The sequence below is a fragment of the Corvus moneduloides genome, chromosome 1 (genome assembly GCF_009650955.1).
Source record: "Corvus moneduloides isolate bCorMon1 chromosome 1, bCorMon1.pri, whole genome shotgun sequence".
NCBI lineage: Eukaryota > Metazoa > Chordata > Aves > Passeriformes > Corvidae > Corvus > Corvus moneduloides.
This window is the reverse complement of record NC_045476.1, coordinates 119,142,039-119,167,900: the sequence shown is the minus strand read 5'-3', so window position 1 is coordinate 119,167,900 and position 25,862 is coordinate 119,142,039. Positions and strand designations below refer to the sequence as shown.

At 38.0% G+C, this 25,862-nt stretch overlaps 1 protein-coding gene across 5 annotated transcripts in view; it reads right to left on the bottom strand.

The window, feature by feature from the left end:
- The window catches only part of ASXL3 (ASXL transcriptional regulator 3), a 127,713-nt gene that overhangs the window by 14,819 nt on the left and 87,032 nt on the right, over positions 1–25,862 (bottom strand). For all 5 annotated transcript variants that reach the window (XM_032124428.1, XM_032124421.1, XM_032124443.1 and 2 more), the window contains 2 exons: positions 4,626–4,722; positions 4,046–4,151 (listed from right to left, as the gene is read on the bottom strand). In XM_032124428.1, the coding sequence (XP_031980319.1) occupies positions 4,046–4,151; positions 4,626–4,722 (203 nt within the window). The remainder of the gene's footprint in view (positions 1–4,045; positions 4,152–4,625; positions 4,723–25,862) is intronic.

The following is a 25,862-nucleotide window of genomic DNA, read 5'->3' as shown; positions in this document are numbered from 1 at the left end:
AAGAAAAAAGCTTTCTAAAGAAGAAGGCTCAAGATCAGCATATTTAAGACAATCTCAGATTGCAAAATAAACAGCTGATCTGTCTTTTCCCTTAGAGAAAAAGACACCCAAAGTTTGCAAAACAGCACAAAATTATGAGCACAGCAGCAAGCAGATTTCAATGAAAGTGCTAAGGACATGATTCAACTGGTAAAGTAAGGGCACTCAGTCATCCAGTAAAAAAACCCAAACAGCTACTCAAGGATATATGAATGCTGATATTCTAGTGCTGTGATAGGTAGTACTGGGGGAAAAAAAAACCAAAGTAAGAAAAGGATTAAATGAGCAATAAAATTTGGAGGAGGTCTACCTCTCCATAAAAGCTTTCATCTAGCTGGTAGTACTATCCTGACATGTAACTCTCAAAAGTGGGAAAAGAAATAATATATTGATATAATAGAGTATAACCCTTGCAATCTTGGGGCAACAAGCCAGAAGAATGTGGATTTCTAGCAGCATGAATCAGCTGATCCTAGATAAACGACTGCAGAGTAAGTTTTTGTATTTTGAAGAAAGTCAGAGGAAAAATGAACAAACATGAGGAAGTGGAAAAAGAACAAAAATGGACGGAAGTAAACTACAGCAGACAGTGCCATGATAAACAGCCTGGGTACAGATAAGAGCAAACACAAGATGCAACACTTAGAGCTAACAGGGAAAAAGCTTTGATTGCCATCAACTGTGGAGGGTATAAAAATGTTTACAAAGATTCCGTATCTATTAATGGTTCTTTTCAAAGCAGAAGGTAAAACCTGAACTTACTTATGAAATATTGAAGATCAAATTCGCTTAAGTCAGAGCAAAAATACTACTCTGATTGTAAAGTGAGCAAGTTAGCCTGCAAGACAGATTAGTTTTGCAGACAGTGCATGTGAGAAATAGCTTGGGGAAGCTTACAAATTCTGCTACTTCAATCAAATCGACATAGCTGAAAAGAGACAAAGCCCAATCATACTGAATGATAGTTTAAAAACCAAAGTGAGAAAAGGTGAGAGAATCACAGTCACAGGGTATCTTGAGTTGAAATGGATCCACAAGGATCACCGATCAGGATTGGCCCATGAACCAACACAAGGTGGAAGTTACTGCAAAAGCTACTATTCAGTCAGTAAACAGTGAGGAAAAGGACTTAAGTCAGCAAAGTAGATCTGCCGACAGAACAGCCAAGCAGAAGAATGCAAGTGAAACAATGCAAGCAGGGGAAAGGGCAGGGAGCACCAGATTCAATACTTCAGTCAAAATGGAAATTACGTGCAATATGACATTTTGCATAACAGTGTTGATGTCAGAAACCTATGAAACCAAATGACATGTATCATCACAGACTGAGCAATTATCTGCCAACCACTATGGTATCCAGCATTCAGCCAGCACAGCAGGACGGCTGGCTCTGCAGAATTATGAGCATCATTCTCTGTACATGTGACAGTCATTTTTGACTTAGGAACTCCTGCATTGCTGCTAATATTCTACTTCTTGTGGAATGCCCTATACCAGTATCTTACACAGATCTTTCCTCTGTGGAAGGTTAGTCACCGACTCTTCTCTTGACATGCATAATGAAAAGCCATTATGTTCTTTATCTGAAAACCCAACTAGTATTTTTTTGATACTAAAAGGATCAACACCTGGACTAAACTGAAGTCTCAAAGCTGTTTACTAAGAAATTAAGCACCTTACAATAAGGAAGTCTGACACATTCAGAGCCTAGAATTTCCATTATATGTAAAGATAAAGTGCTGTAGAAAAAATACACCGGGGCAAAGCATCTAGCAAGGGTGCACAAAATAAAGTACTAAAATGGATCTGTCCATTTCTTGTCTCATTTTCACTACATTTCCCAATGGTCAAAGCAGCGGATTGTGACAAGTAGTACTGTTACTGCAGAAACATTTTTGTTAATCTTTAAGATAATCACTTATATGAAGGGTTCCCTATGCCCTGGATTTCTTAAGTGAAAAACATCTGACAGCAAAACTAAGACAACTTATGTGATGATGGCTCCCATTGCACAATTTTTCTGCTAAGTATAATGCATAAATTTGATTGAGTAGACAGTGAGGTAGATTGAGAAATGACTGAAATGGCAGATCCCACCAGGTTGTAATCTTTGTCATGGGGTGTATTTGGAGGCCTGTCACTAGTGGTGTCCCCCAAGGTTCAATACTAGGCCCAGTACTGTTTAACTTACTCATCAATGACTTGGATGAAGGGGCAGATGCCTCCCCAGCAAGTTCACTGACAACACAAAGCTGGGAGGAGTGGCCGATACCCCAGAGCCTGTGCAGCCCTTCAGAAGGATTTTGACAGATGGGAGAGATGGGCAGAGAACTGTCTGAGATTCAGTAAGGGCAACTGCAGGGTCCTGCACCTGGGGAGGAATAACCCCAGGCACCAGCACAGGCTGGGGGCTGACCTGCTGGGAAGCAGCTCTGCGGAGGAGGACCTGGGGGTCCTGGTGGACAGTGAGCTGTCCCTGAGCCAGCAGGGTGCCCTGGTGGCCAGGAAGGCCAATGGTGTCCTGGAAGCATTAGGAACAGCACTGCCAGCAGGTCAAGGGTGGTGATCCTACTCCTCTACTCAGCCCTAGTGAGGCACACCTGGGGTGCTGTGTCCAGTTCTGTGCTGTGTCCAGTTCTCAGTACAAGAGAGACATGGAGCTCCTGGAGATGGTCCAGGGGAGGGCAACAAAGGTGATTAAGGGACTGGAGCATCTCTGTTATGACAGGCTGAGTGAGCTGGGCCTGCTCAGCCTTGAGAAGAGACAACTGAGGGGACTTTATTAATGTTTATAAGTACCTAAAGGGAGGGAGGGTGTCAAGAGGATGGAGCCAGGCTCTCCTCAGCGATGCCAAGCAATAGGACAAGAGGCAATAGGCAGAAACTGAGGCACAGAAAGTTCCTTCTGAATGTGAGGAAGAACTTTACTGTGCAGTGACCATGGACTGGAACAGATTGCCCAGAGAGAGTGTGGTGTCTTCCTCACTGGAAAACTGCCTGAAGGCAATCCTGTGCCATGTGTTCTAGGATAACCCTGTTTGAGCAGGGAGCTTGGACCAGATGAATGACTGTGGTCCCTTCCAAATTTATCCATTCTGTGGTTCTATGATACAATTAAAAAATACTTGAAAATAAAAAGTAAAAATCAGTAACTTTTAAATAGCTAGTTTATACTTTATAATAAATTCTTAGTATTTTTAAAAACAGATATATAATTCTAAGTATTGATAAATTAACTTCCTAAAATAACTTCTAAAAGGAAAATTCTTGGATCTTAAGAAGTTGTGAATCTCCTTAAATTTCGCTTTTTTAAAAAAAATGGAATTAAGAACTGAATCTTCACCTGCTAAAGAGTGCCATCTCATATCATCATCAATGAAATTGTGCTGACTCACCCCAGTTGTGCACCTGGAGTGGTACTATATTTAATTTTAGTCAGTTAAAGATATTTATTTATTCTTTGTGTCTCCCTTCTAAAAGTAGATTAGTCATTGTCACTTTTGTTTGTCCCTAGCTAGTATTTCTTCTATATCATATATTCTTCTCAGGCCAATGGGCCATCTCAGTCAAAAAATAAAAAAATCTCTATTTGATTTTAGTAACTTTGCAACTAGCTTGGGAAAAATAAATTAAAACATACAGAAATATTGCTACTGGTCTTCTCATCTGTAGAAGCTGTATTTATATTTTGCAGTAGGGAGGAATTGCCCTAATGCTATCTTTTAAAAGATAATTAAAAAATATTCACATGCTTATGTCTTAAGCTCTCTTTGGAATGAATTTTTATGGATGAGTTATGACTCTCTAAAAATGCAATTGTAATGCAAGTGCAGATACACGACTATAATTCTACCCACAACTTCTTATATTGGGGAATGACTGCTCTTGATAAATGCTTTATTAAGTTTTACAGCATATGACCGTGCTATGTGAAGCATAGAATTATATTTTCATTTCCTCCTAAAACAAAATATAAAAAAATCCTTTTATTTGCTTCAGTACTTACTTTTCACCATAAAACCTTTCAAAGAATTTTTCTTTCCAAGGTTCTGTTTTCTTTTCCTTTTCAATCTCTTGTCTGATGCGCAACTGCATTTCTGGTGTAAATTCTCCTAAAAAACAAATACTAACATATTGAATAAAAGTTGTCAAGGATTAGCTTAATATGGGTAATTATAAACTGCAGATACAGTGATGACATACAGTGATTTCTGACACAGTCATCCAACAATGCCAAACAAAAATAATGACAACCAAAAGGGAGAGTGACACAGAAAGATTTGATTTACTGTATTACATCAGTATTTCAAAGGTATATTGGCGGGATTTAGTTGCATGCATTCATGTTTAGGAGGCTGACAGTGACAGAAATACTTGGGGTTTTTTCTTTAACTGTCAAAATAAGCTGCCACAGCAAACTGCAAAAATGTACTCTAAATTCAAAATGGAATCAGCAACTTATCTTTTGCTGAATTACTGGTCTATTACAGTTTCTATTCAAAAAGTATTTCTCAAATGTAGAAAAAGAGGCATTCTTCATAAAAACAATTAACCTTGGGCAAACCTGAGAGCAAGCAGAGAGTTACCTTCTGCCAATCGCTGTTTCCACCCTTGTGCTGCATATGCGAAGAACTCATTATTTAGAGCAGAGTTACTGAGGCGCAAAACTCCATCGCTTCCCATCTAGAAAATAAGCCAGTGGTAGCAGAAGATAGTGTCAGAAACAGCATCAGCTAAGATCACATCAAAACAGTTTCAATTAGGGGAAACAGGGAAAGTGTAGGCAGTGGGAAGAACAGAAAATGACTACTACTAAAATAGCATTTTCAGGATAGTTGTTACTGTAAGTGGAAGTGAACTAATCCAGCATCAATGTGCTCTCTTCAGTCATAAGTGTTACTGATGGTAACTCAGTTTACAACTGATGGATGTGCTTTAATCACAGCCCTGTCTTGAGACTGTGTCTAGAGGCATTGTACAATCAAAAATCGAGATCATTATTGTACTTGTGCATCTGCCTATAATATGGTACAAAACAAATTAATTAAATGCAATGATGACAGTAACTTTGCTGCTTCTAAACAAAACCTAATACTCATGTTAGCTCATAAGCTGTATTGGCCAGAGTGGATGACAGACATCCTTAACAAAAGAACTGATGTAAACTCAGCACTGAAACTGAAAACAGCTCTACTCATAATTTTATAGGCATCAAAAGTGAGAACTGTGGAAGAACATTAGAATTATCTTTATTTTCTACATCTGTCAAATATCCAGTGATAAGATGACATGAAAAATCTTAATCACAGTATTTTCTACAATAATTTTTAAAAGCAATCCAACTATTGAGCTTTTACCATAAAACTTAAAGTATATTTTCAGGATTGTGAGGATATGTCTGTTTCCAAAGGAATTCTAATAATTGAAAAAAGTAACTATATGAAACAAATTAGCAGTGGGTACCACCTCTAGCATAATAAATAGACAATAAAAACAAATTAGCAAGTTAAAAAGAGAGGAAGCAGCAGAAGAGGTAATGCTGCTAGAAAAAACACTCCCACTATTCTACATCCTTCAAGGTAAGTAAGAGATAAATGTTTGACAACACTATTTGTAATCTAGCAGTAAAATCCAGCATGTTTTCCAGCATATTAACAGATGTTTTAGCTAAGTAATACCCTCTAGTTCTCAGTGCCTGTTTCATATAGGAGCCACAAATACACAGGCATGCCAGAAACATTGAATGATGTTTCGATGTAGTTCCCTCGCAGAGCTCTACACTTCAGTAATAATACAGGCCCTGTTTTGAGAATCTTTGCTAATTTACTCATTGCCTAATGACATCCTGTTGGGGTCTCCCCCCCCGCCATGTAGCCCTGGGAGATGGGCCCTGGGGGGGGAGGCACGGGGTTTCCCTGCCCCTGGTCAGCCTCGTTCCCCATTGGTTGTTTTGTGTTCCCCGGTGTGGCCAAGGACCCTGGGGTCCCGTGACTGCGGAGTTCCTGAGCTGAGCCCCGGCCATGCGGCTGGGGAAATAAACATCCCTGAACATCTACCACGAATCTGTCCATATATATTTCCTTTCCACGGGACTCCTGGTTTGATATATGCTTGTTGCAGTAATCCCCGCTGCAACAACATCCCATCCCACAATTATCTCAGAGGAATAAACCAGAAAGATGGGAAGTAGTAAACAGAGAAATAGCAATAAGCATGGACTCTGAAAAGTAGGTAATGCTAAAGGCATTTGATTCCAGCAAGAAAATGTGTGTGGTACAGAGTTCCTCAGCAGGATATGAACCTACAGTACTGCCGCCTGTGCTTTCCTGCTACATTATGGCATTGTTTTGCCAACATGTCATAGAATTTGGATTTAAGTGGGCTGGATATGTAACGTTTCTATACATCTCATGATGTGGGTTATGGAACACATGCATATTAATTACAGGTAGGCTATGACTAATGCTGAAACTAAAGAAAAACTGGAAAGAAACAGTGAAACATGCAGCAGAAGCAGCAACAAAGTAAAACCAGTGAGGTGAGAAAGGCCATAAAGAACATGTACTTATTGTATAAATCAAAGTACTATGACATATCATCTTCTTCCTGCACAAATGAGCTTTACCAGAAATACTTAAATTCCACAATTAATACATTAAAGTGGGATTTTTAAATACCAGTCCCTCTTGCACCTGAACAAACAAACCAGTACATGGTCAAAACCAGCACTTAGACAATTTTCTAGAAAGGTCAGATGCAAAGCCACAAAGAAAAGAATCACAAATTACTAAATAAACAACTCTGTTCCTCTAAGAAAGGTGTTGAAGCTACCTTAAGTTTCAATATAAAAGGAGATGAAATGGAAACACCCACATGTCAGCGTAGGTTGTACTCAATCTTCATTAAATTCAAGATTTTGTCTCTAAGCCTGGCAGTATTTTGCAGAAAAGAGTCATACAGACATGAAATTCTTATATTACAGTATTTAGCCACATTTAACTGCAGACTGTGTCTGAAAGGTATGGACCTCCTGAAACTCCATGGCTCAGCTGATGGCAAACAGTGTAGCTGTATCATCAGCCAGATCAAAAGATCTCATAGGAAAGTAATGATTTGTGGACAATAATTTTCTGTTAAATGAGAAAAATTACCCAACTTATTCTAAGGTCACACGACTATTAGATTTCATGCAAAGCTGGAATGTACCACAATAGGTGGGAAGAGGTTTCCACTTGTCAGCAGCAATCAACTATCAGATTGCATTAAACATAATATGAACTGGCAGCCAAGTATGATCGAGCTATTTCACCAGACTGCATAAATGAAGAGCATATATAAAGACTGCCAAGTTATATTGCCATGTGAATACAAGAAGAACAGTATTAGCTCCATTGTAACCCTGTTGTTGTAAGGACAGGAGAAAAGCAAGCTTTGCAGGAAGAGTTACCCCACCTTTTATTTTTGTTGGCTAACATACTTTGGAAAAAAGTGCCAAGTTTCTGGGCCCAAATTTCTTACAAAGTTTCAAAAAGAAATGGTGAGCCCAGAGCTAAATGCTAGAAAAAGGTCCAAACAAATTTAAATGTGAGCTAGTTCACCTGAGAAAAAAGCACAGGCTGGAACTTCAGAATAGAAAGCAAATGTTAGCAAGGTCATGGGTAAAGGTCATTAGCTCTTGTGGACCATAAAAAAATGCCAAGTAGTAAGTATCAGTAAAAGAAAAAAAGGAAAGGGAAACAAACTCCTGAACGAATAGCAAAAAGGGAGAATTATATTTGTTACCTAAGAGGAAAAAAAATTCTAGGTCAACTAACAATGGAATAACCATTTGTCCATTTGTGAACTGTATCAAAAACCAGATACACATGGCAGCTTATAAATACTGGGGAACTGTGTCCAAAAGACTGAAAAGGTGATGTTAAAGATGCTTAGGTTAAGAAATGTAAGAACAACAAACTAAACATGAAGTCACTGACTGACTTCATGATAGTCATTGCCTCTGATGAACTGGCAGAGGAGGGCGTTTCCAGAGACCTGTGTTCATGGGACCACATAACTCATGGAAGATTTATGTAGCTGGAACAACCAAAATCTAAACACAAGAGCACCTAATGATACAGAAGGTGGAAAAACACTAATTAATTAGAGGAGAAGTTTACAATGATCTATTTAAACACATGAAAGAAACATTTCATGCTTAAACATTATAGAGGAATGTATGAAAGCAGACATCATTATCTAGACTTGGTACATATATGGATACCAATATTCAAAATGGAAGAAATAAAAAGTTGTGCAGCCCCAAACTTGCTTAGGGATTTGAGATCAAAGAAAACATTTGCTGGGAATGGAAAAGGAAGAACTTATTCAACCAGAAAAAGCTCAAAGAGAAAAAGATGAGGACAAAAATGCTAAAGAAACTCATAATGGCCAAAGAGATAAAGTGAATGAAACAGAAATTTTGATGATGTTATAGAAAGAATAAAGCCCTAAGCAGAAAGTGGGTACCACTATCCAAACTAAACTAACAAAAAGTTCAATCGTTTAGCCATTTTCAGTTCATTTAAAGATTTCTACACAGTGAAAAAGAGTTTGAACAAGTTGGAACAGACAAAACCCAAGTAATTTTACATCTAGTATTTTTGAAAGAGTCCATCAGAAACAACAAAACTAACAAAGATGTTTTATGCATTTTCTCAATATGCTATCATGCAAAATCAGGCTGACATATTTTATGCTCTGTTAAACTTTGAAGGACTAAGAGGTCATCCTTCTATAATGATAGCTAACAACCTCTACTGAAATCTTTTCTTTCTTCACTTGGAGAACACATTTTCACCTGAGCCAACAAGTTAAAGGGGAAATTTTGAAGCCACAGAGTGTATTCACTTCTCTAAGCTCTGATGATAGAGACAGCACAATTAACCACTAGCTCTAAATTAGAATTTGGAGAAACATGCCAATAAAGCAGTTCTTAAATACACTGTTAATTTTTATGGTATTTAAAAAATGCTGTCCAACAGAGACAGTGTGTTAATGAGCTGGAACAACAAACATTTGTTGGAAAGTTTATGTTTTATTCTGTTGGGCTGTAAATTTCTGGTTTTTTTTGATTAAGCACAATGCTAGAATTATGTTTTCTAATTAATACTTTCATGCAGAATTCACAATGGCTTTTGAAAGTTCCTCTTTTTATTGAAAGCAAACAAAAAACCACCCAACCCCAAAACGTATCTGCTAAAACCCAGCATCTATTTGCATTACAAAGCAAATGTCAAACACTCTTATCAAAATGAACTGAGTAACCTTTCTAGAACAACTACTTCAATTATTTTCCTCCAAGTTTCACTGAAAATTCTCTTCTGAAAATAAGGCAGGGATTATTTTTTTAGCTCAACCTGAAGATGCACATTGGTGGTTTAGTAAGTAGACAGCAACTACTGCAACCATTACCCCTCAGTCCCATAGCATAGGTCTATACTGGTAGGTTATCTGATTTTGGCTAGAGTCTTGAAAGACAAGGAATTAGTCCATTTATTATTTCTATATCTCTTTCAAATGATTCAAAATTCTCCTAATGTATTTATAAAATTTCTAATGATCCACTGTACCCAATTCTCGTGTAGTATAATGTATTTCTTACATGAAAGCTTATGTGTGAGTATCATGCCATTCAACAAGAATCATAGATGAGTTTGAGTTGGAAGGGACCTTTTAAAGGTCATCTGGTACAACCCCTCTGCAATGAGGAACACACTGAACTATCAGTGGGACACATGCATCATCAGGTATCTTAGAGCCTCACCCAAACTGACCTTGAAAGTTTCCAGGATGAGGCACCTACCACCTCCATGGGCAACCTGTTCCAGGAGGTTTTACCACCCTCTTCATAAAAAACATTCTTTGTTATATCCAATCTGAATCGACCCTCCTTCAGTTTACAACCACTACCCCTCAGTCCCATAGCAACAGGCCCTGCAAAGAAGTTTTTCCCCATCTTTTTTACAGGCGCAACCATCCCAATTCTCTTAGCCTCACAATAAAAATACCAAACAAAACCAAACCCAAACAAACAAAAATACAAATATAAAACCAATCAAAAAATCAGCAAGAGAAGTGAAGATTCATCCATATGAAGAGTCCAGTACCACTCATTTTTTATACTCTTTCTAAAAATTGCTACTAACTATTTTATCCTGGGGGAAGAAAAATCCTGTAATTCACATACTTTCCCAAAGGTGTGTAAAAGAAATTATTTACAAAAGATGGAAGATATTAGAAGATACATTTTGAGGCTTTTGCATTAAAGCTTCCAAAATATTAAAAATGAAAAATTTAGCAGCATTTATAACACACATAGGAAACATTATATTTTATTTATGTGTGTGGAGAGACACACTGTTTTGTAACACGAATTTGTAAAAAATGTAGTGCTCTGGTGCTGGGCACCAGCATCCCCCTGACCTGTGATGCTTGTACAGTGCCAGTGGAGCATCTGAAGATGCAGCAACTTTAGTGACTGATATTCTGAAGGCAAACACTTCAGAGAGCTTTATGCTCAAGTATTGACTTGTTCTACATCATCTGAAATGAGGGAACAAGGACAACAGAGACCATGTGAAGAACCTCAGGAAGGTGTTGGTAAGTATGATACCTGCAAAACCTACCATTTTCACTGTTCATGATCTCCCTCCACCTTCACTCTAAGAATATTGCCAGACATGAGACTGAGTGGATCAGAAGCAACAAGGAAGCTGTAGGAATCATCACGGAACCTAGGGATCGGTTGATATTTTTATCAGCAGTGACAGACATATACTGGTAATGAACTTGTGGTTTAACAGGTGCTATGGCAGAACGGCGTTGTCATCTTCACCATGTGGTGATGCCCCAAGAAGGTTTAGAGATATGGCAATAGGTAAGCAGTGATTGAAAACAGCTCTTGTGGAGGAAAGGAATGTGCTCCATAGACAGACTTGATGATCTCGCCAAAATTTGAATGCTGCACTTATACACACGGCCCAATAGTATGGGCAAATCAAATTCAAATAAGTCCTGTTCTGTGATCCACTGCCAAAATAAGTTTATTTATAAAAGGAGGGGTTAAAGAAGAGGATAATGTGATGGAAGTGGTACATTTATTTCAGTCTTTGATGGCTGAACACTAATGCAAGAACTGCAAACGGTACGTAGGAGGACTTGGAAGATTTAGCTGACAATTGACATTTTTGACTTAACTGGCAAAATGATGATCTGATAATTCATGACTGATAGTAATATAAAAGATTAAGGTTGTTTGTGATAAAAGAAGAAAAGAAAGAAATGATAACAGAATTTTAAAAATGTGTTTTAAGTAGGCATACTTTCATAAATGCAGAATTCGTTGGAAGAATCCCGAAGAACATGGTGCTAGTGAAAAAGGAGTTAAAAAAACTGTCACAGTTCTTTAAATAAACAATGCTGACCACATGGCATGCAAAGCCTCCTGCAGAGGAGTAATGGGGGTTGTACAATAAGACCACATTGTCTTAGTTAGGATCTCACTGTTGATCTCACAGCATGTAGGGAATGGAAACGAGGTCAACTTACTAAGCAGGAATACCACAGCAGAACATGGTATAATGGGCCAAAATTAGACACAGTTGGAAAGGGACACATCAAACTCCAGAAGAAATAATTCTGTAAGTACATTAAAGCAAGAAGATGATGAAAGAAAAAGCCCACTGTGCAACACTGGCAGAAAACTAGTTGAATACAGAGACAAAGCTAATGCTCATACTTCCTTTCTTTTGCATGAACCTTCACCACAAATCTACTGGGTTGAGGTGCTTAATATAATTAATACCTGCAACAAAAGGCAAAAAACTGACCTTGAACAAGCAAGGAGTGCAATACATATTACTTAAATGCATTCAAATCATCTACGCTTGATAGTCTAGCCTGTTAAATGTCCAGATATGAATCTGTTTCAGAATTGTTAAAAGATGGATTTTGAAGAAATGAAGAGTACAAATGCAAAATCATACATGCTAGTTATACATATATAGTACACAAGTGTCACCTGTGTCTAAAGAAGGGTGTAAGAAAAGCTAAGGACTTACAGACTTAGCCAGCTTCAGAAGTCTATGGCCTACACACAGCCCATTCTTTTTTGTGATAATGTAAGGTGTCCTAAGATACTGATATGGACATATTCTGGCCAGACACAACCCAGAATCTACATGGGACCTTTAACATTTTGAAGAAGTTAAGTCCTAGCCTCTCAGCTGACCCAAGAACCCTGTGTTTAAATACCTTGCTTCTTCCATCTGTCTTCATGCTCTGGAAAATATGTTCAGTGGTTAAAGCACAAGATAGAATCACAGGATCATTTGGGTGGAAAAGACCTTTAACACCATCGAGTCCAACCATTAACCCAGCACTGCCAAGCCCACCACTAACCCATGTAAGGTATCACAGTACACACAACTGCCTGGAAATTAACCAGGAGCTGAGCAACAGCCAACACAGATTTGTCAAGAATAGGTCACATCAGATCAGTCTATTTTCCCTCTGACAGCATAAAAGAGATAGAAGTGAAGCAGCACAAGTTGTGTATCTTGATTGTAACAATGCAGTGTTGTTCAACATTTTCTTAAGCAAAGCCAGGATATTTAAATTCTAATTAGGTTGCCAAAGAACTACTCAGGGAACAATTGTTTATTTATTATCAACTGGGAGTCTATATATTCAGAGGCACGATAAAAAGATGGAAGTAATTTGAAAATAGTATCAGTCAGAGAGCGAGTACACTGAAATGCACAACCTAAATTCAGAATTCTCTTGATGGTTTTGTGAATTACTTTGGAAACAACAGGGATAAGCAGGGCATTGCAATAGTGGCAAATGCAAAGTTTGACACTCTTGTATAATACGCAACTAGAGAAATACAAAATGAGGAAACGAAGTGGCTATGCAATGGTTCTGTAGGAAGGTACTTGTACTGATGGACTGTTCACAAACTGAATATAAATCAACCTTGCAATTGCAAAGAAGATGAGCACAACACAAACAGGAGTACTGTGTAAAAGCAGAGGAATGAGTTTTGCTCTCCTTGGTGTTATCACTTGAGTTGGAGTAATATATTCAATTCTGACTGATGTAACTCAGAACCCATACAAAATGCAAACAAGATAAATGAGGCTGAGAACAGATTTAAGGTCCTAGATCTAAAAAGACTGCATTAATATGAGCTGTTTCTCAAGAAAAAGAAACAAGGACACAGCAATCTCCACACCACACGTAGATGCCAAAATGAACAAAGAGTAACAGTCAGAAATGCAGCAAGAGAGATTCAGATCAGACCCTGAGGAAAAAACTTTCTATCAGTGAAAACAATGAAGCACTAGATTTCTTTGGGAGAGGCTGTGAATTCTCCACCACTGAACAGCCAAAACCAGTTTTAGACAATATAAAGAAGAGCAGACACTGTTGATTTTGCCTTAGTGCAGAGAAGACAAGATAAATTGTCCTTTTTTGCCTTGTTTTCTACTTCAAGATGGTATATCAAATTGCCATCTATTACATCATAATTAAAAAGAAAACTAAAAGTGCTCCTGCGTATGTTTAATTTCTGACCAATTGCCAACATCTATTTTCAAAGAAAGGTGCTTAAGAGCCAGTCCTTGCAATCTGGCTTCCAGGCCTCTAACCTCTTAATGCCCTTCCAGTGGAGTCCCTCTATGCAGTCTAATATACCTGACCACAGCCCGTGATTCGTATCTGAAAGAGCTTTGGACAGAATGACCTTCAGAAACACTGTGATTTCATAAGATAATGGCTTAGCTCGCCTGCATGCAATTAAAACCTTAGATTACACTCAGTTTCTGGAACCCTCACTCTCAAACCCGTTGTATCTGCTACCAGTTATGCTTCATGATGGCTGGAAGGATCCTAATTAATGAACAACTTTTTTACTAGCAGTTGATAGCTTGAGGCACGTTAAAAGTCAAGGTAGATACTTTCTGCCTTGAGGCTGAGTGTGGCAACCCTGTGGAAGAGATTTCTCATTAAGCCCAATGAGAAAGAGACAGAAGAGACAGACATTCTCATTGGGAAATACTCAATGGCTGCAGACAGTAGTAGTATTATAAGGCCATATACTTTCTCCATACGAACGTTTTTCGTAATAAAATGGATGAGATACTAAAAAGTGGAACAGAACTTATTACTGTATGTGCTCCTTTAGGTCTCTGGACTGTTCATGTTCTGACTGACACATTCTTCAGAAACTAACAAGATCTGCTTGCACTTATGAAAGCCTGAATTCTCTACAATAATGCAAAACAATCATTATCCTGTTCAATACTTTGGCTAATGACCTGGGAACCAATTATGTCAAGGAGTTATCCACAGCTAGGGCTCTCCTTGTTAAAGAATAGATGGCAATTATAAAACTTAACTTCTATCCATCAGCAAAATACTTTTAAGTGAGCTCGCATGTATTTCTAGTATGAAAATAATTAAGTTTCTTCATTTCCTATAGAATAGTGCTGACTGTTCAAGTATGCCATTACCTATCTAAAAGTCATTTTTCCACTTATATAACTACTATTCAAAGAGATTGTGATAAATGGGACCAAACTAAAAGGATGCTCTAACAATTGGCAAGTCTATAAAAGAGAATGAGTGTGAATGCACTTGGATCAAAAGGAAAAGCAGTTGTAGTTGTTACAAAAAATCTGTAAGTTCTGTTAAACAATGGCTGCACTTCTGATGGTAGTGTTTCTGCTACACAACTCAATGCTAAGCAGAGATACTGTATTTTTCAGCATTTAATCATATCTGAGTGGTACCATATGGTAACAACATCAGATCAAAGCAGAGGTTGAGCTAACCCTTGATAATTGCAAGGAACAGATTATGCAGATAAAGCTTGTGAAAGACCACATAATAGCCAATTACTAGGAAAGCTGTCAAATAAAAGTTTTCTATTTAGTTTAGCTGGCATAAGACTGAGAAAGGGAATTTTAATGTCCATAAATATTTCAGACTGTTTGATCTAACTGTGGCTGCTACTCATATATATGCATCCACCATCTTCTATTTATATCAGTTAAACTGTGGCAGCAATCAATACTAACTTTTAGTATGCAAAAGACTTCCATGGGTTAGTTGTCTATTGTATGAAATACAGCAGTTGATTGTATTAAACTTGACGCTCTTCACTTTTAATTTTGTTCTGGTAGATTAAAGTAGACTCAAGTCCAGTAATTTTTCTTTAGACATTTTTATGGCTTGTGCATAAAAATTTTAGTGCCCTTCTCTGGATTATTTCCACAGCTTCTGAACCGAACTGGGCATGCTGAATACTGAAGATGATGACTTAATAGTATTTATTTAATGAAAGGGTATTTTCTTTAGTGCAGCCTCCCTGGTGGTGTTGTTGCTTAAAGGCTGACTGAACAGATGTTTCTGCTGAATATGGTCTGTTTCATGACCATATTTTCAAATTTGATTTAGATTTTAGAAATGGAATAACCCACATAATTTCCAGCACAAAACGGTGTATGCTTTCCTACACTAAATCAAAGAATGGTTTGGGTTGGAAGGGACCTTAAAAGATCATCTAGTTCCAGCCCCCTGCCATGGCCTGAGACACCTTGCACTAGGCCAGGTTGCACAAAACCCCATCCACAGGAAGTACCTGTATGTGTGATAGATAACCTATCAGGTTAAGGCACAAGCCTTTCATTTATCTCAGACCTGGAAGAACCACATTGAAAGTAATAACATGTTTGTGTTATTGAACTATAATAACACACTTCAGATGGAAATAAAAATCAATTAGTTTTTAATATATCCAAGGATGGAGAACTCACAACCTGTCTAGGCAGCCTGTGCCCTCACTAATAAATGTTTTACTTTATGTCCATATGAAAGCTCCTGCCTTTTGGTTTGTACCTATTGCCTCTGGTTGTGTCACGTCCTTTTATACACATTGGTAAAACTGCCCCTGGCTCTTCTCTTAACTAGGCAAAGTCCTAGAACTGGACAAGGTACTCTAGGCGTGGCCTTATGAGCGTGGAGCTAGATGGGATGGTCTGTTAAACTCACATCACAATGGCATTCACGCCACTGCCTCTTCTCTCACCCCTAAAATCTGAACTAGACCCTAATCCACCCTATAGAAGAGGTCTGCACACATGGTGGTCCCCTTGAGGGCAACAACCACTCTCATTTTCTTCTCTGCCTGTCTTTTGTTTCAAGAGAAGCAAAAGCTTGTCAACAGTTCTGATATACATAAAACAGAAAGGAAAGAGAAATGTGCAGAGAAAGGCACGGTGTAATACTGGAGAGAAACAAAAATAGGAGGGGAATGAATAGTTAAGGAGTTGGTAATTACCAAGTTTAATACAAAACACTGATGATTTCAGGTCTTGAGGACACAGATGGTAGGGATGTGGAAGAAGTAATGCAGCTGAAGACACAGAGTATTTAAAAAAGACAGGCCTTGCAAAAACCCACAGCCACAATACTGCTTCTTTGCCTGAAGATAAGCAACACTCAGAGGCTCATCTCAAACAGAAAAATGCACACATTTACACAGTGCTATGACTGATGAAAAATCCATCCTTTCTTAAGTCAGTTACCATGTATTTAAAGCCAACAATGGCAGAGTTTCTGAACAGGAGGTTTATAAACAGGAATATAAGAAAAATACTCCTGACAAGATGTAATTATCAGGACCTTTTTGCTATTGTGACCACAAAATAGCCACACTAACACTGAGAAATACATGAATGGTAAGAGACACATCCAACACTATATACATATATAAATACAGCAGACAGCAATAGATGGTCTGACTCAAGAGCTGCTGCCAGAACAAAGTCAGCCATCACAACTTCAGGTCTGGGGAGGTGACATGGATAGATATCAAATCATCCTATGGCTCTCTCAGCAATTCTGATGTACCTCAGCTTGGGTGTTCATGTTCACTCTGTGTAAGTTCTCTTCCATGGGTCTCACCTTTTCACAGCAAAGGGTAACATGACCCAGAATATGGCTACTTTTCCTCAGTTCTGATTATGAAGTTATCAATCCTTACCAGAAAAGCTCTTTGTCATTCCCACTTGATCATCGACATAAAATAAACAGTCTGCCTTCAAATACAAAATGAAGAGACAGATTTTGAAGACAGATGGTGAAAGTGATTCTGAGTATTACTTTAGTCCTATAAAAAATAACCAGATTAAACTTCGAAGTAAAACATCAAAGAATGAAAAAGAAAATATCTCCTACTACAGGAATAATTGCTTCAGACATGAGGAGAAAAGCAAGAAGCATCTTTTAGAGAAAGAAACAAAGACCTTTTCCATCTTCACTAAAGTGGGAAATATGCCGAGTAAGACTGAAGAATTGCAAACATATGTTTTCAAAATGAAATGTGACTTGTTAATTTAGACCTTGTCTAAATCAAGAAGACAAGTGGGATAGCTATATTCATTCCAATACACTGTAGTGTCAAAAAAGACAATAGAATCCAATCTGTTGGAGCTCAGATGCAAGAAATTAGATGAAGAATTTTAGGCAAGTAATAAATCTGGCAAAATGAAAAGATAAAGCATGTTTTAAAATGAAACAAAACCCAAGCAAAATAGAAAAAAACATGCAGCAAACAGTACCTTCTAACTGCATTCAAATTCTAGAAGTAACAATTAAAAGCTTTTTCTCTAATACATACTCCACATAATTAGTGAACCCCAGCATGTCAGAACACACAGCAAAAAGCAAGTATTTATTAAGGTACTAGAAAAGACACATAAGCCTGGGGGGAAAACAGGCAAAATAGAAAAACATACATGGATTGTGACCAAGACAAGCATGTATGGAACTTGTTTAAGGTAAGATGACTAGAGAAAGTTAAACAATATTAAATTATCCAAGAATGCTCATATTATGTGGAGAGTGCAGGAAAAGGGACATAAACAGCCAGGGTTTATTCACCTAGCTTTTAATTAAAATTATAGACTTATACCTTTGAGCCCAAGAAGCATAAGGTGAGGGGAAATTACATGTAAGCATCTAAAATTAGTCAGGCATCTTTGATGAGTGTCAAAAATGAAAATCCTGCCTCCAATTCCTTTTTTCCAGGCATTAGAAAACACTGTCCTTCCATGCAAACAAATGGCTGCATGTCCTTAACACAAGACAGAATAAGCTAAATGAAATTTGAGTCTAAATAATTCAAAGAACAGTAATGTTGTGAAATAATTAGGAAAAAAAGTCTCAACTTCTTTTTTCCCTTTTGTATTTAAGCCAAACAAATATATTGGAAAAGGGTAAGGGGAGGGAAAGGCGATGGGAGAAGCAGAAAGAGGGTGAGAGTAAGGGTGAAGAGGGGGAGAGATTGTTGCAGAAGCATGGATGGATCACTTCTGCTTGATCTTCCTTTTGCTGCAGAAGCATGGACGGATCACTTCCGCTCACTCTTCTTTTTGCTGCACCTGCATCCAACATCCTGTTTCCAGTCCCTGGCTGTCTTCAGATTCAGAACGGTAAGGAATGTTCTGTTCTCCATCTAATTCCAGTGCAGCCCTACAGTGGCAACACTGGAGGCCCTGCAGACCGACTCACATCACTTAATGTGATGTGCACTTTGCAAGGGAGGCACAGTTGGAACACTACACACTGCAGTACTGCAGTGCATCCTTCACAGCTCCATAACTTGGAACACGTCAGTCTCTTGTGCCAATATATGTTACCACTTATGTCCACACATTAGTTATACTCTCGTAACACAGCTCCTAGCACAGTGTTTTAAAAAGGCACTTATGTGAGGCACTTACTTTCCCACTGGAAGGGAGGCGCTTTATCAGTTCTCTTTCTAAAATACTAGTAATTCTGTCAAATGTAAATGGGGCTTGCATTGCATTCAAAGTCCTCTTTTTTTTTAAGCACTAACAGCTGTGCACCGTACTTTATAAAACTTGCTTGAAGGGAACAAGAGGGGAACTAAAAGCTTCACTAGTCTGCATCAGAAGAACAACCTTGAGTGAAGGGCCCCTCACACATCAGAAGGACTTAAGGGAAAGGATGCTGCAGAGACAGCTGTGGCTCTTGTATTTTTAGCTTTCAGGGGGCACAGCACCATTGCTGTGTCCTACTAGATGTTCCAGCTGAGTTTAGCCTTGCTACAGACAAAAGCAAATGCAATAGTTCTGCTAACACCTCTGCAAAACTTGTTCTTAAAGATGAGATATATTTTAAGCGTGACAAGAGCTTGTAACTAGAGCTTTAGAAATCAAACAAGAACTTCCACAACATGGATGCGGCAAGGTGGAAAACACCGCGTCACACTTCTGAAACACAGTGACCAAGCCTGCAGAAACACAAAACCATGACACTTAATCAAAAATGTAAAGCTTCCTATTCAGATATGTAGACATACTGATACTAAGGAGGACCTCTAGGGATTACTGCAAACAAGCAAACAAGAATTCCATTACCATATCAATCAGAGCAGCCAGATTGCAATGCAATTGCAGTGAGCCTTTGTGGACTGCCTAGGGAAGCTAAAGAGTAGCTTTCCTGTAGCTAAAGACAACTGGGATTTTAAAGTAAAATGCTTCAGCTTTCAACTCAGTAAAGTGAAGCTGATGGTTGCTGTTAATACATGACTGTGAAATACACACATACGCCATCCATACAGGTGTGTTAGGTAAAATAATATTAACTTGCTCTTAAGGACAGAGGGTCAGTTACAAACAGTAACCTGTTTGAAAACCCTTGGCTAGCTCAGCTCAGGAATCAGACCCAGAATCTGATTGAAAAGGCAGCTTAAATCTTCGGAATGTCTATATATATCTAGTCTGCAAGATACCTGCATTAAAACTACCCTAATAAAGCTGTACAAATAAAGCACATTACAACGACACCATGCTGTCCACATCAACCAGTAAAACCGAAGAAAAAATGTCAGCTAAAGGGAGAAATGTGACATAAAATGACCTTCAATTACTGCACACACAAGGGTGCCAATTTAACAGCTTTTTAAATCTGCTTAGGTGCAGATGACATATGTTACATTTAACCTTCAATTGCAAATGTTCTCCTCTGAACTAAATGCTTTTGTCATAACCCTAAAACTATTTCAGTGTAAAACTCAAACATTTACAGGAACATAATAATAAATATTTGAAAGCTACTGATGATAGAGAATGGAAAAGGACACAGCTAAAGGGTTGTAGTATCAGCAAAAATGGTAGCTAAGCAAGATAAGGTAACCATTTAACTACCACTACACAATAATTCCATGGAAAGAAACATAAAATAAACCTGGAAGCAAATAATACACACAGCAGTAATTTCTGCAGTTGGTCTTTTTATAAAGGAAATTCTGCAAAATACCAATGGCAAGTATAATCCTCAAGCACTGATGAAGTTAATAAAACAAGCAGGGAGATGGTTACATTGCTACAAGAAAGAAACTGTGTAAATCAAGCTTTGCTTACTCTCTTCTGATATAAAACGAATATACAGCATGATACGTACTAAGTGTTCAGAATGTCAGATACCAGACTTCTCTTCTTGTCTTTTACAAAGAAAAGAATATTTTGCAATATTCATTACCCACTCTCCACCACAGAATTCCAGCTGATGTGCTTGGGAGTTGGAGTAATTTTGCACATCAAAAACAATTGTTACCTTTTGCTATCATTGCTCAAACTGTAGGAACAGATATTAAGCTGATTCATACTGCATGAAAACAAAGAGGTTTGCATTGGAGTTCTGTAGATAACCTCTCCCAGAATTACTTCTTATTATTTTAAACCAGAGTAAATCACTAACTGACATCACCCTGTGCCTTTTCTCAACACAAGGTGAGAAGGAATCTTTGCAAGGTGACAGAGTCAAACTGGAAGTGCCAGCACCAACCCAAATCAAACAGGCCAAGACAGAAACACAGAACCTGCACCAACCTTGAAATAAAAGGATACTGTGATGTTATTGCATAGCAATACTAGCACTGACCCAAGAGACAGGAATTATTTTGGGATTCACTGATTTAGAAATTAAAAGAAAGAGAATAAAGTGGGTTTTGACCCATTTTAGAATCCTTTGAATTGTGCATCATGTTTTTCTTTTTAGTAGACTGACCTGCTACAAATGTGAAATATTCACAGGCCCTTCTGCAATACTACCTGACTTAGGTAATTCCTTAAGAATACTGAAGTTTTTAAGTAACTAACTTTAATATCTATAAACTGTACATAAAAGAAAATTGCTAAATTTCATTCATTAAACAAGTAAAGATGAGACAAGATATAGCTATTACTGGGATTTTTCTCTACTGTTTTAAATGCTCTTCCTGAATAGATTTGGTCTGATAAAATGGCACTGCTACCTAACACACACATCTGAGGAGGCTTTGCAGTGTTTTTCTAGGAAGAAATTCACATCCTGTGTGAAAGGGCAGGGCAGGTGCAAATCACAAGAGGCTAAAAAGAGTCCAATATTACCAGAAGAGAAAATGATAAACAAAATTAAATTCTCAAAGATCAGAAAGGTGTTAAGCAGTCATAGAGTCTGGAAAGAAAGATACTTTTTTTTTTTCCCAGAGCATTCAGGAAAGATCATTTTATTTAACTCTCTCAGGATTAGTAAAATCACTTCAGCTTTCTGCTACTCTTCAGGTAAGGCTGCACTTCTCTTCTTGGAAGCTAAGTAGGTGGGTGTGTTTCCCTTCCTTTTGCCCATACTCCGGTGTTAAGAGCAGAATTTGACTTTCCAGAAGCACCAAAAAGGAAAGCTGGTGTAGACACAATATTGCCAACTGCCATTCCTTTTCAGCAACCTGTTGTACAGATCTGTTACTCATCCTTGCACAATATACATTGGTTAATTAAAATTTAAAGACTCACTGATGCCACACAGCAATCTACCTACAGAGAGAAACTTCCTGCTTTGAAGGTGAGTTTTACTGAGAGGTGGTCAAGAAAGCTTCTGTTACACGTAATTATCAGCTTGATGTATCAATGTCAGAGGCAGGTATTTGATGAAAAATCCATTGATGTTTAGCTGTAGAATGTTCTAATTAGAGCTGTAAAGAGAAACACTTTGCTGGAATTTGTGATAACTGAAATCTCTTGTGCAGACACTTTTCTTTTCATATCGCTTCTACACCTGCATGTTTTCTATATCTCCAGCTCAGTCATATAGATCTCCCAGGGAATCACTCAACAGGCTTCTGTATCCGCTGAGCTTCAAGGATTTTGAGCCTTTGAATTCATACAGATTAACAAAGAGCTGAAAATCTGCATGTTCAAATTTCAGTCATGAGGTTCCCAGTATCCAGTGATGCAAGATTTTGGAGTAGTCTGCTAAACAGACAAGTCTGGGACATGGCTGCTTCTCAGGCACTGATCTCTTCTCTGTGGTGACCAGTGAAAGGACCTGAGGGAATGGCCTGAAGTCGTGCCAGGGGAGGTTTAGGTTGGATATTAGAAAAAAGGTTCTTCATCCAGAGGCTGTTTGGGCACTGGAGCCGGCTCCCCAGGGAAGAGCTTACAGCACCAGCCTGACAGAGTTCAAGAAGCATTTGGACAGGGCACATGGTGTGATTCTTGGGGCTGTCCTGTGCAGGGTGAGAAGCTTGACTGGATGATCCTCATGGGTCCCATCCAACTCAGGACATTCTATGTTTCTGTCATTTGAACAATGTCTACATACTAATTCCCTCTGAACCCAAACCAAAACAAATAAAATCCTTGATAAAATGCATCTACCATAACTGCCAACTTGCTCCAATTTCTTTCATAGGCATTTTGAATACAGAAAATTACACAAGGCCTCATTGCTATTAAAATTTAAACTAATATACAAGCTGAAATCAATTTAAATTGTGAATATAACTCATGATATGGTTTATCTTTTACCAAGGAAAAAAAAAGGGCAATGATCCTATTCTTCCACTTTGTCAAAAATCTAGCTGGAGTAGGAAAAATGACAGCATGAACATCAGAAGACTTGTTCTCAATTTCTTCCATTCTGGGACATCTTTCCTAAGGCTTTCTGTTCCATGAGCTCCAATAGCTCCCCAATAGCAACTAAAAAACTTGAAAACAAAAGAAAGATCAGAAAACACATCCCAACAAGCTCCTAACTTGTCCCTGAACTCTTCTTGAACACACGAGACTAACCAAGGTTGGGACAGAAGTAATTTATTTACAATAAACACTTGCACACAAAAAAATAGAAAACCTCAACTCCCTTAACTAATGGTTTCTAAAAATGCTTATTCAAACTGACATATGCATGACAAGTTTTGGCTGAGTACGATTTAAGGAGGAGGAGTTATACCACCCAGAAAAATGGTGTTTATGACAGAAATGACAAAGAATCATTCATCACGGGATTTTTCTATGTGGAGCTGTAATAAAGCCTAAATGAGACGGCACTTCACTAGTAATTTATTTCACAGATCACTATATATACACAAATAGCATAACTCTATTACATTTTTATAGTGCCATTTATTACTGTACTTCACATACTATATCCACATGGCAACACAGAAATGCAGCTTTCTCTGGGGAAGACAACAGCAGCCAACTGCAGAGCAGCACACAGGGAGGAAACCCTTCTGAGCCAGAAGAACAGAAATAAGAATTCTCAGACGAATCAAGAAAAGGACGATATAAAACAACAAAACTGAACCCCCAGAGATGTGCAGCTAACTCAAAGAATAGTGTTGCGCCATTTTTGCTTGCCTGATACCCCATTTGATTTAGAAAGTAGAAATAAGAGGAAAACTGAATACCCTTGCCTTGTTCAGTCAGAGTGACCAACAACAGAGACTCCCACCAGAGCTCCCTGGCTGAAATTCTCTCTCCTTTTACTTGATCCTTGAGCACTACACTGGCATTTTCCACTTGCCATGGGAAGGAAAAGAACATCAGCTCAATTGCTTTCATCAGTCTGTATCTGGGATGCCACACTTTAGGCATAGCCAAGGATGTATTCTCAAGACATCAAGAAAAGAGATGCATTTCTTTCTCTGCTATGACTTCTGCAAAGTGAAGGTTCAGGGCTATTCCACTCTCCACCAGAAAACAATTTTCAAACTATCACACTTAGAGGCCAAACATTTCCATTACACTTCCAGAGATGACTGGTGACTCCTGCCTTCCAAATGCAGGTGAAAACCTGGTATGCTACACAAATCCACAGAATGCTGCGAGAAGATGACAGATGGAAGGACACCTGCAAATGTCTCATCACAATGTTTGCTTGTGAAGTAACAGTGTCCAATTATGTAGTGTTGGGCCTCTGAAATAACGTATTATATGCATTATTTGAATGCCTTTTGAAATAAAAGTTAAAAAAATGCATTGCTTTTAACTAGTGAGGCATGTTTAAATTCAACAAATATTCTCTTGATTTTCTTGCCAAAAAACTCTGCTGTAAGAACACTGATAAGAAGGTAAGTGGCTTGTCAGCTGTAGATACTCCATTGTTAAAAATAAATTTTAATGTAAAAAACTTCTAAATAAAGACCCCATACTTGAAATGTAATTTATGAACATTGGGTCTTTGATGCTTGGAGAGAAAACATGATTTTACCTAGTACATTTTTTTTAATCTCTTCTATGAATTAACTGGAAAGAGAACAAAAAATCCAAACTATCAGGAAAATGTGTGCTGGGCACTAAGCAAAATCTGTTTGACAGCAGGGAAAAAAGTTTTCTTAAAACTTGTCAATATTGACTTTGACTGCATTGTGGGAGCTTGAGAATAAGTACATTTATACTGTTTGTCCTATGGATCTTGTTTTGATGTTCCTTATCAAGCATTCTGTTATTAAATGCATAATTACCATCCACAACATATAGTATCTAATTTGATAAGAGGCTGAGTAAATGTACATCAGTACAATTGTTCTTTCTCTTTTTGTGTCATATTGCATTTCTTCTCCCTGCTTTAGTGGTAGACTAACTACTTACAGTTTAAGAAATGAAACTTGCAATACTGAAATGAAATATTTATTTTAGATGCAGGTTTTAATTAGTCATTTAAATTATCTGCATTCTCAAGTTATTACATTAAAAGAGGGATACTGACCATCTGCAAAAAATATAATGCCCTATTTGGGTAGGTTAATGAGTCTGAATTAAGTGTATGAGTATTCATCATTGAAAATGGTAAGACTGTTTGAATCCCTAAGTGAGGCAAGTGAGCAAATGAAATTGGTTTGCACTCTCTCTTCTGTTTTAACTACTAGACATGCTGGAAAGCCTTTTTTATCACTCTAAGAAACCCTGCAATCTTACCACCAAATGCAGGAAGGAACAGACATTGTAGGAAAGATCATGAAACTGAAATTTTATTTCCAGCCTGTTACTCTCCAAATCATTTTCCTCAACAGATCTGAGCACAAAGCCTTAAGCTCCGGAGAAGATATTCCTTACAAAAGTGTGAATGAGTGGACTCAGTGCACTGGAGCTGAGAAAGCATCCATAAGCTTGTGTGAAAGGCGGCGGGCAGGAGAACAAACTAACAGAACTAATATTGACCTGGACATTGCTGGTAGAGCACCAAGGATGACCACAGGTGAAAAGAGACCCAAAATAAAGCAAGGCTTGAGAATGAGAAGTTTATCTTCAACACCATAGGTAGAAAAGCTAATTAAGTGATTTGGCAAGTTTGAAAGATTTGCTGCCCAGTTTCCATTTAGTCAAATCAGGGAGCTGCACAGTTTTCAGGAAGCAAAGAAGCAGGAGCTGGTTTTAATAGATAAAACTTCACAGTCATTCTACATCTAACAGTTTTACCTAAGAAAG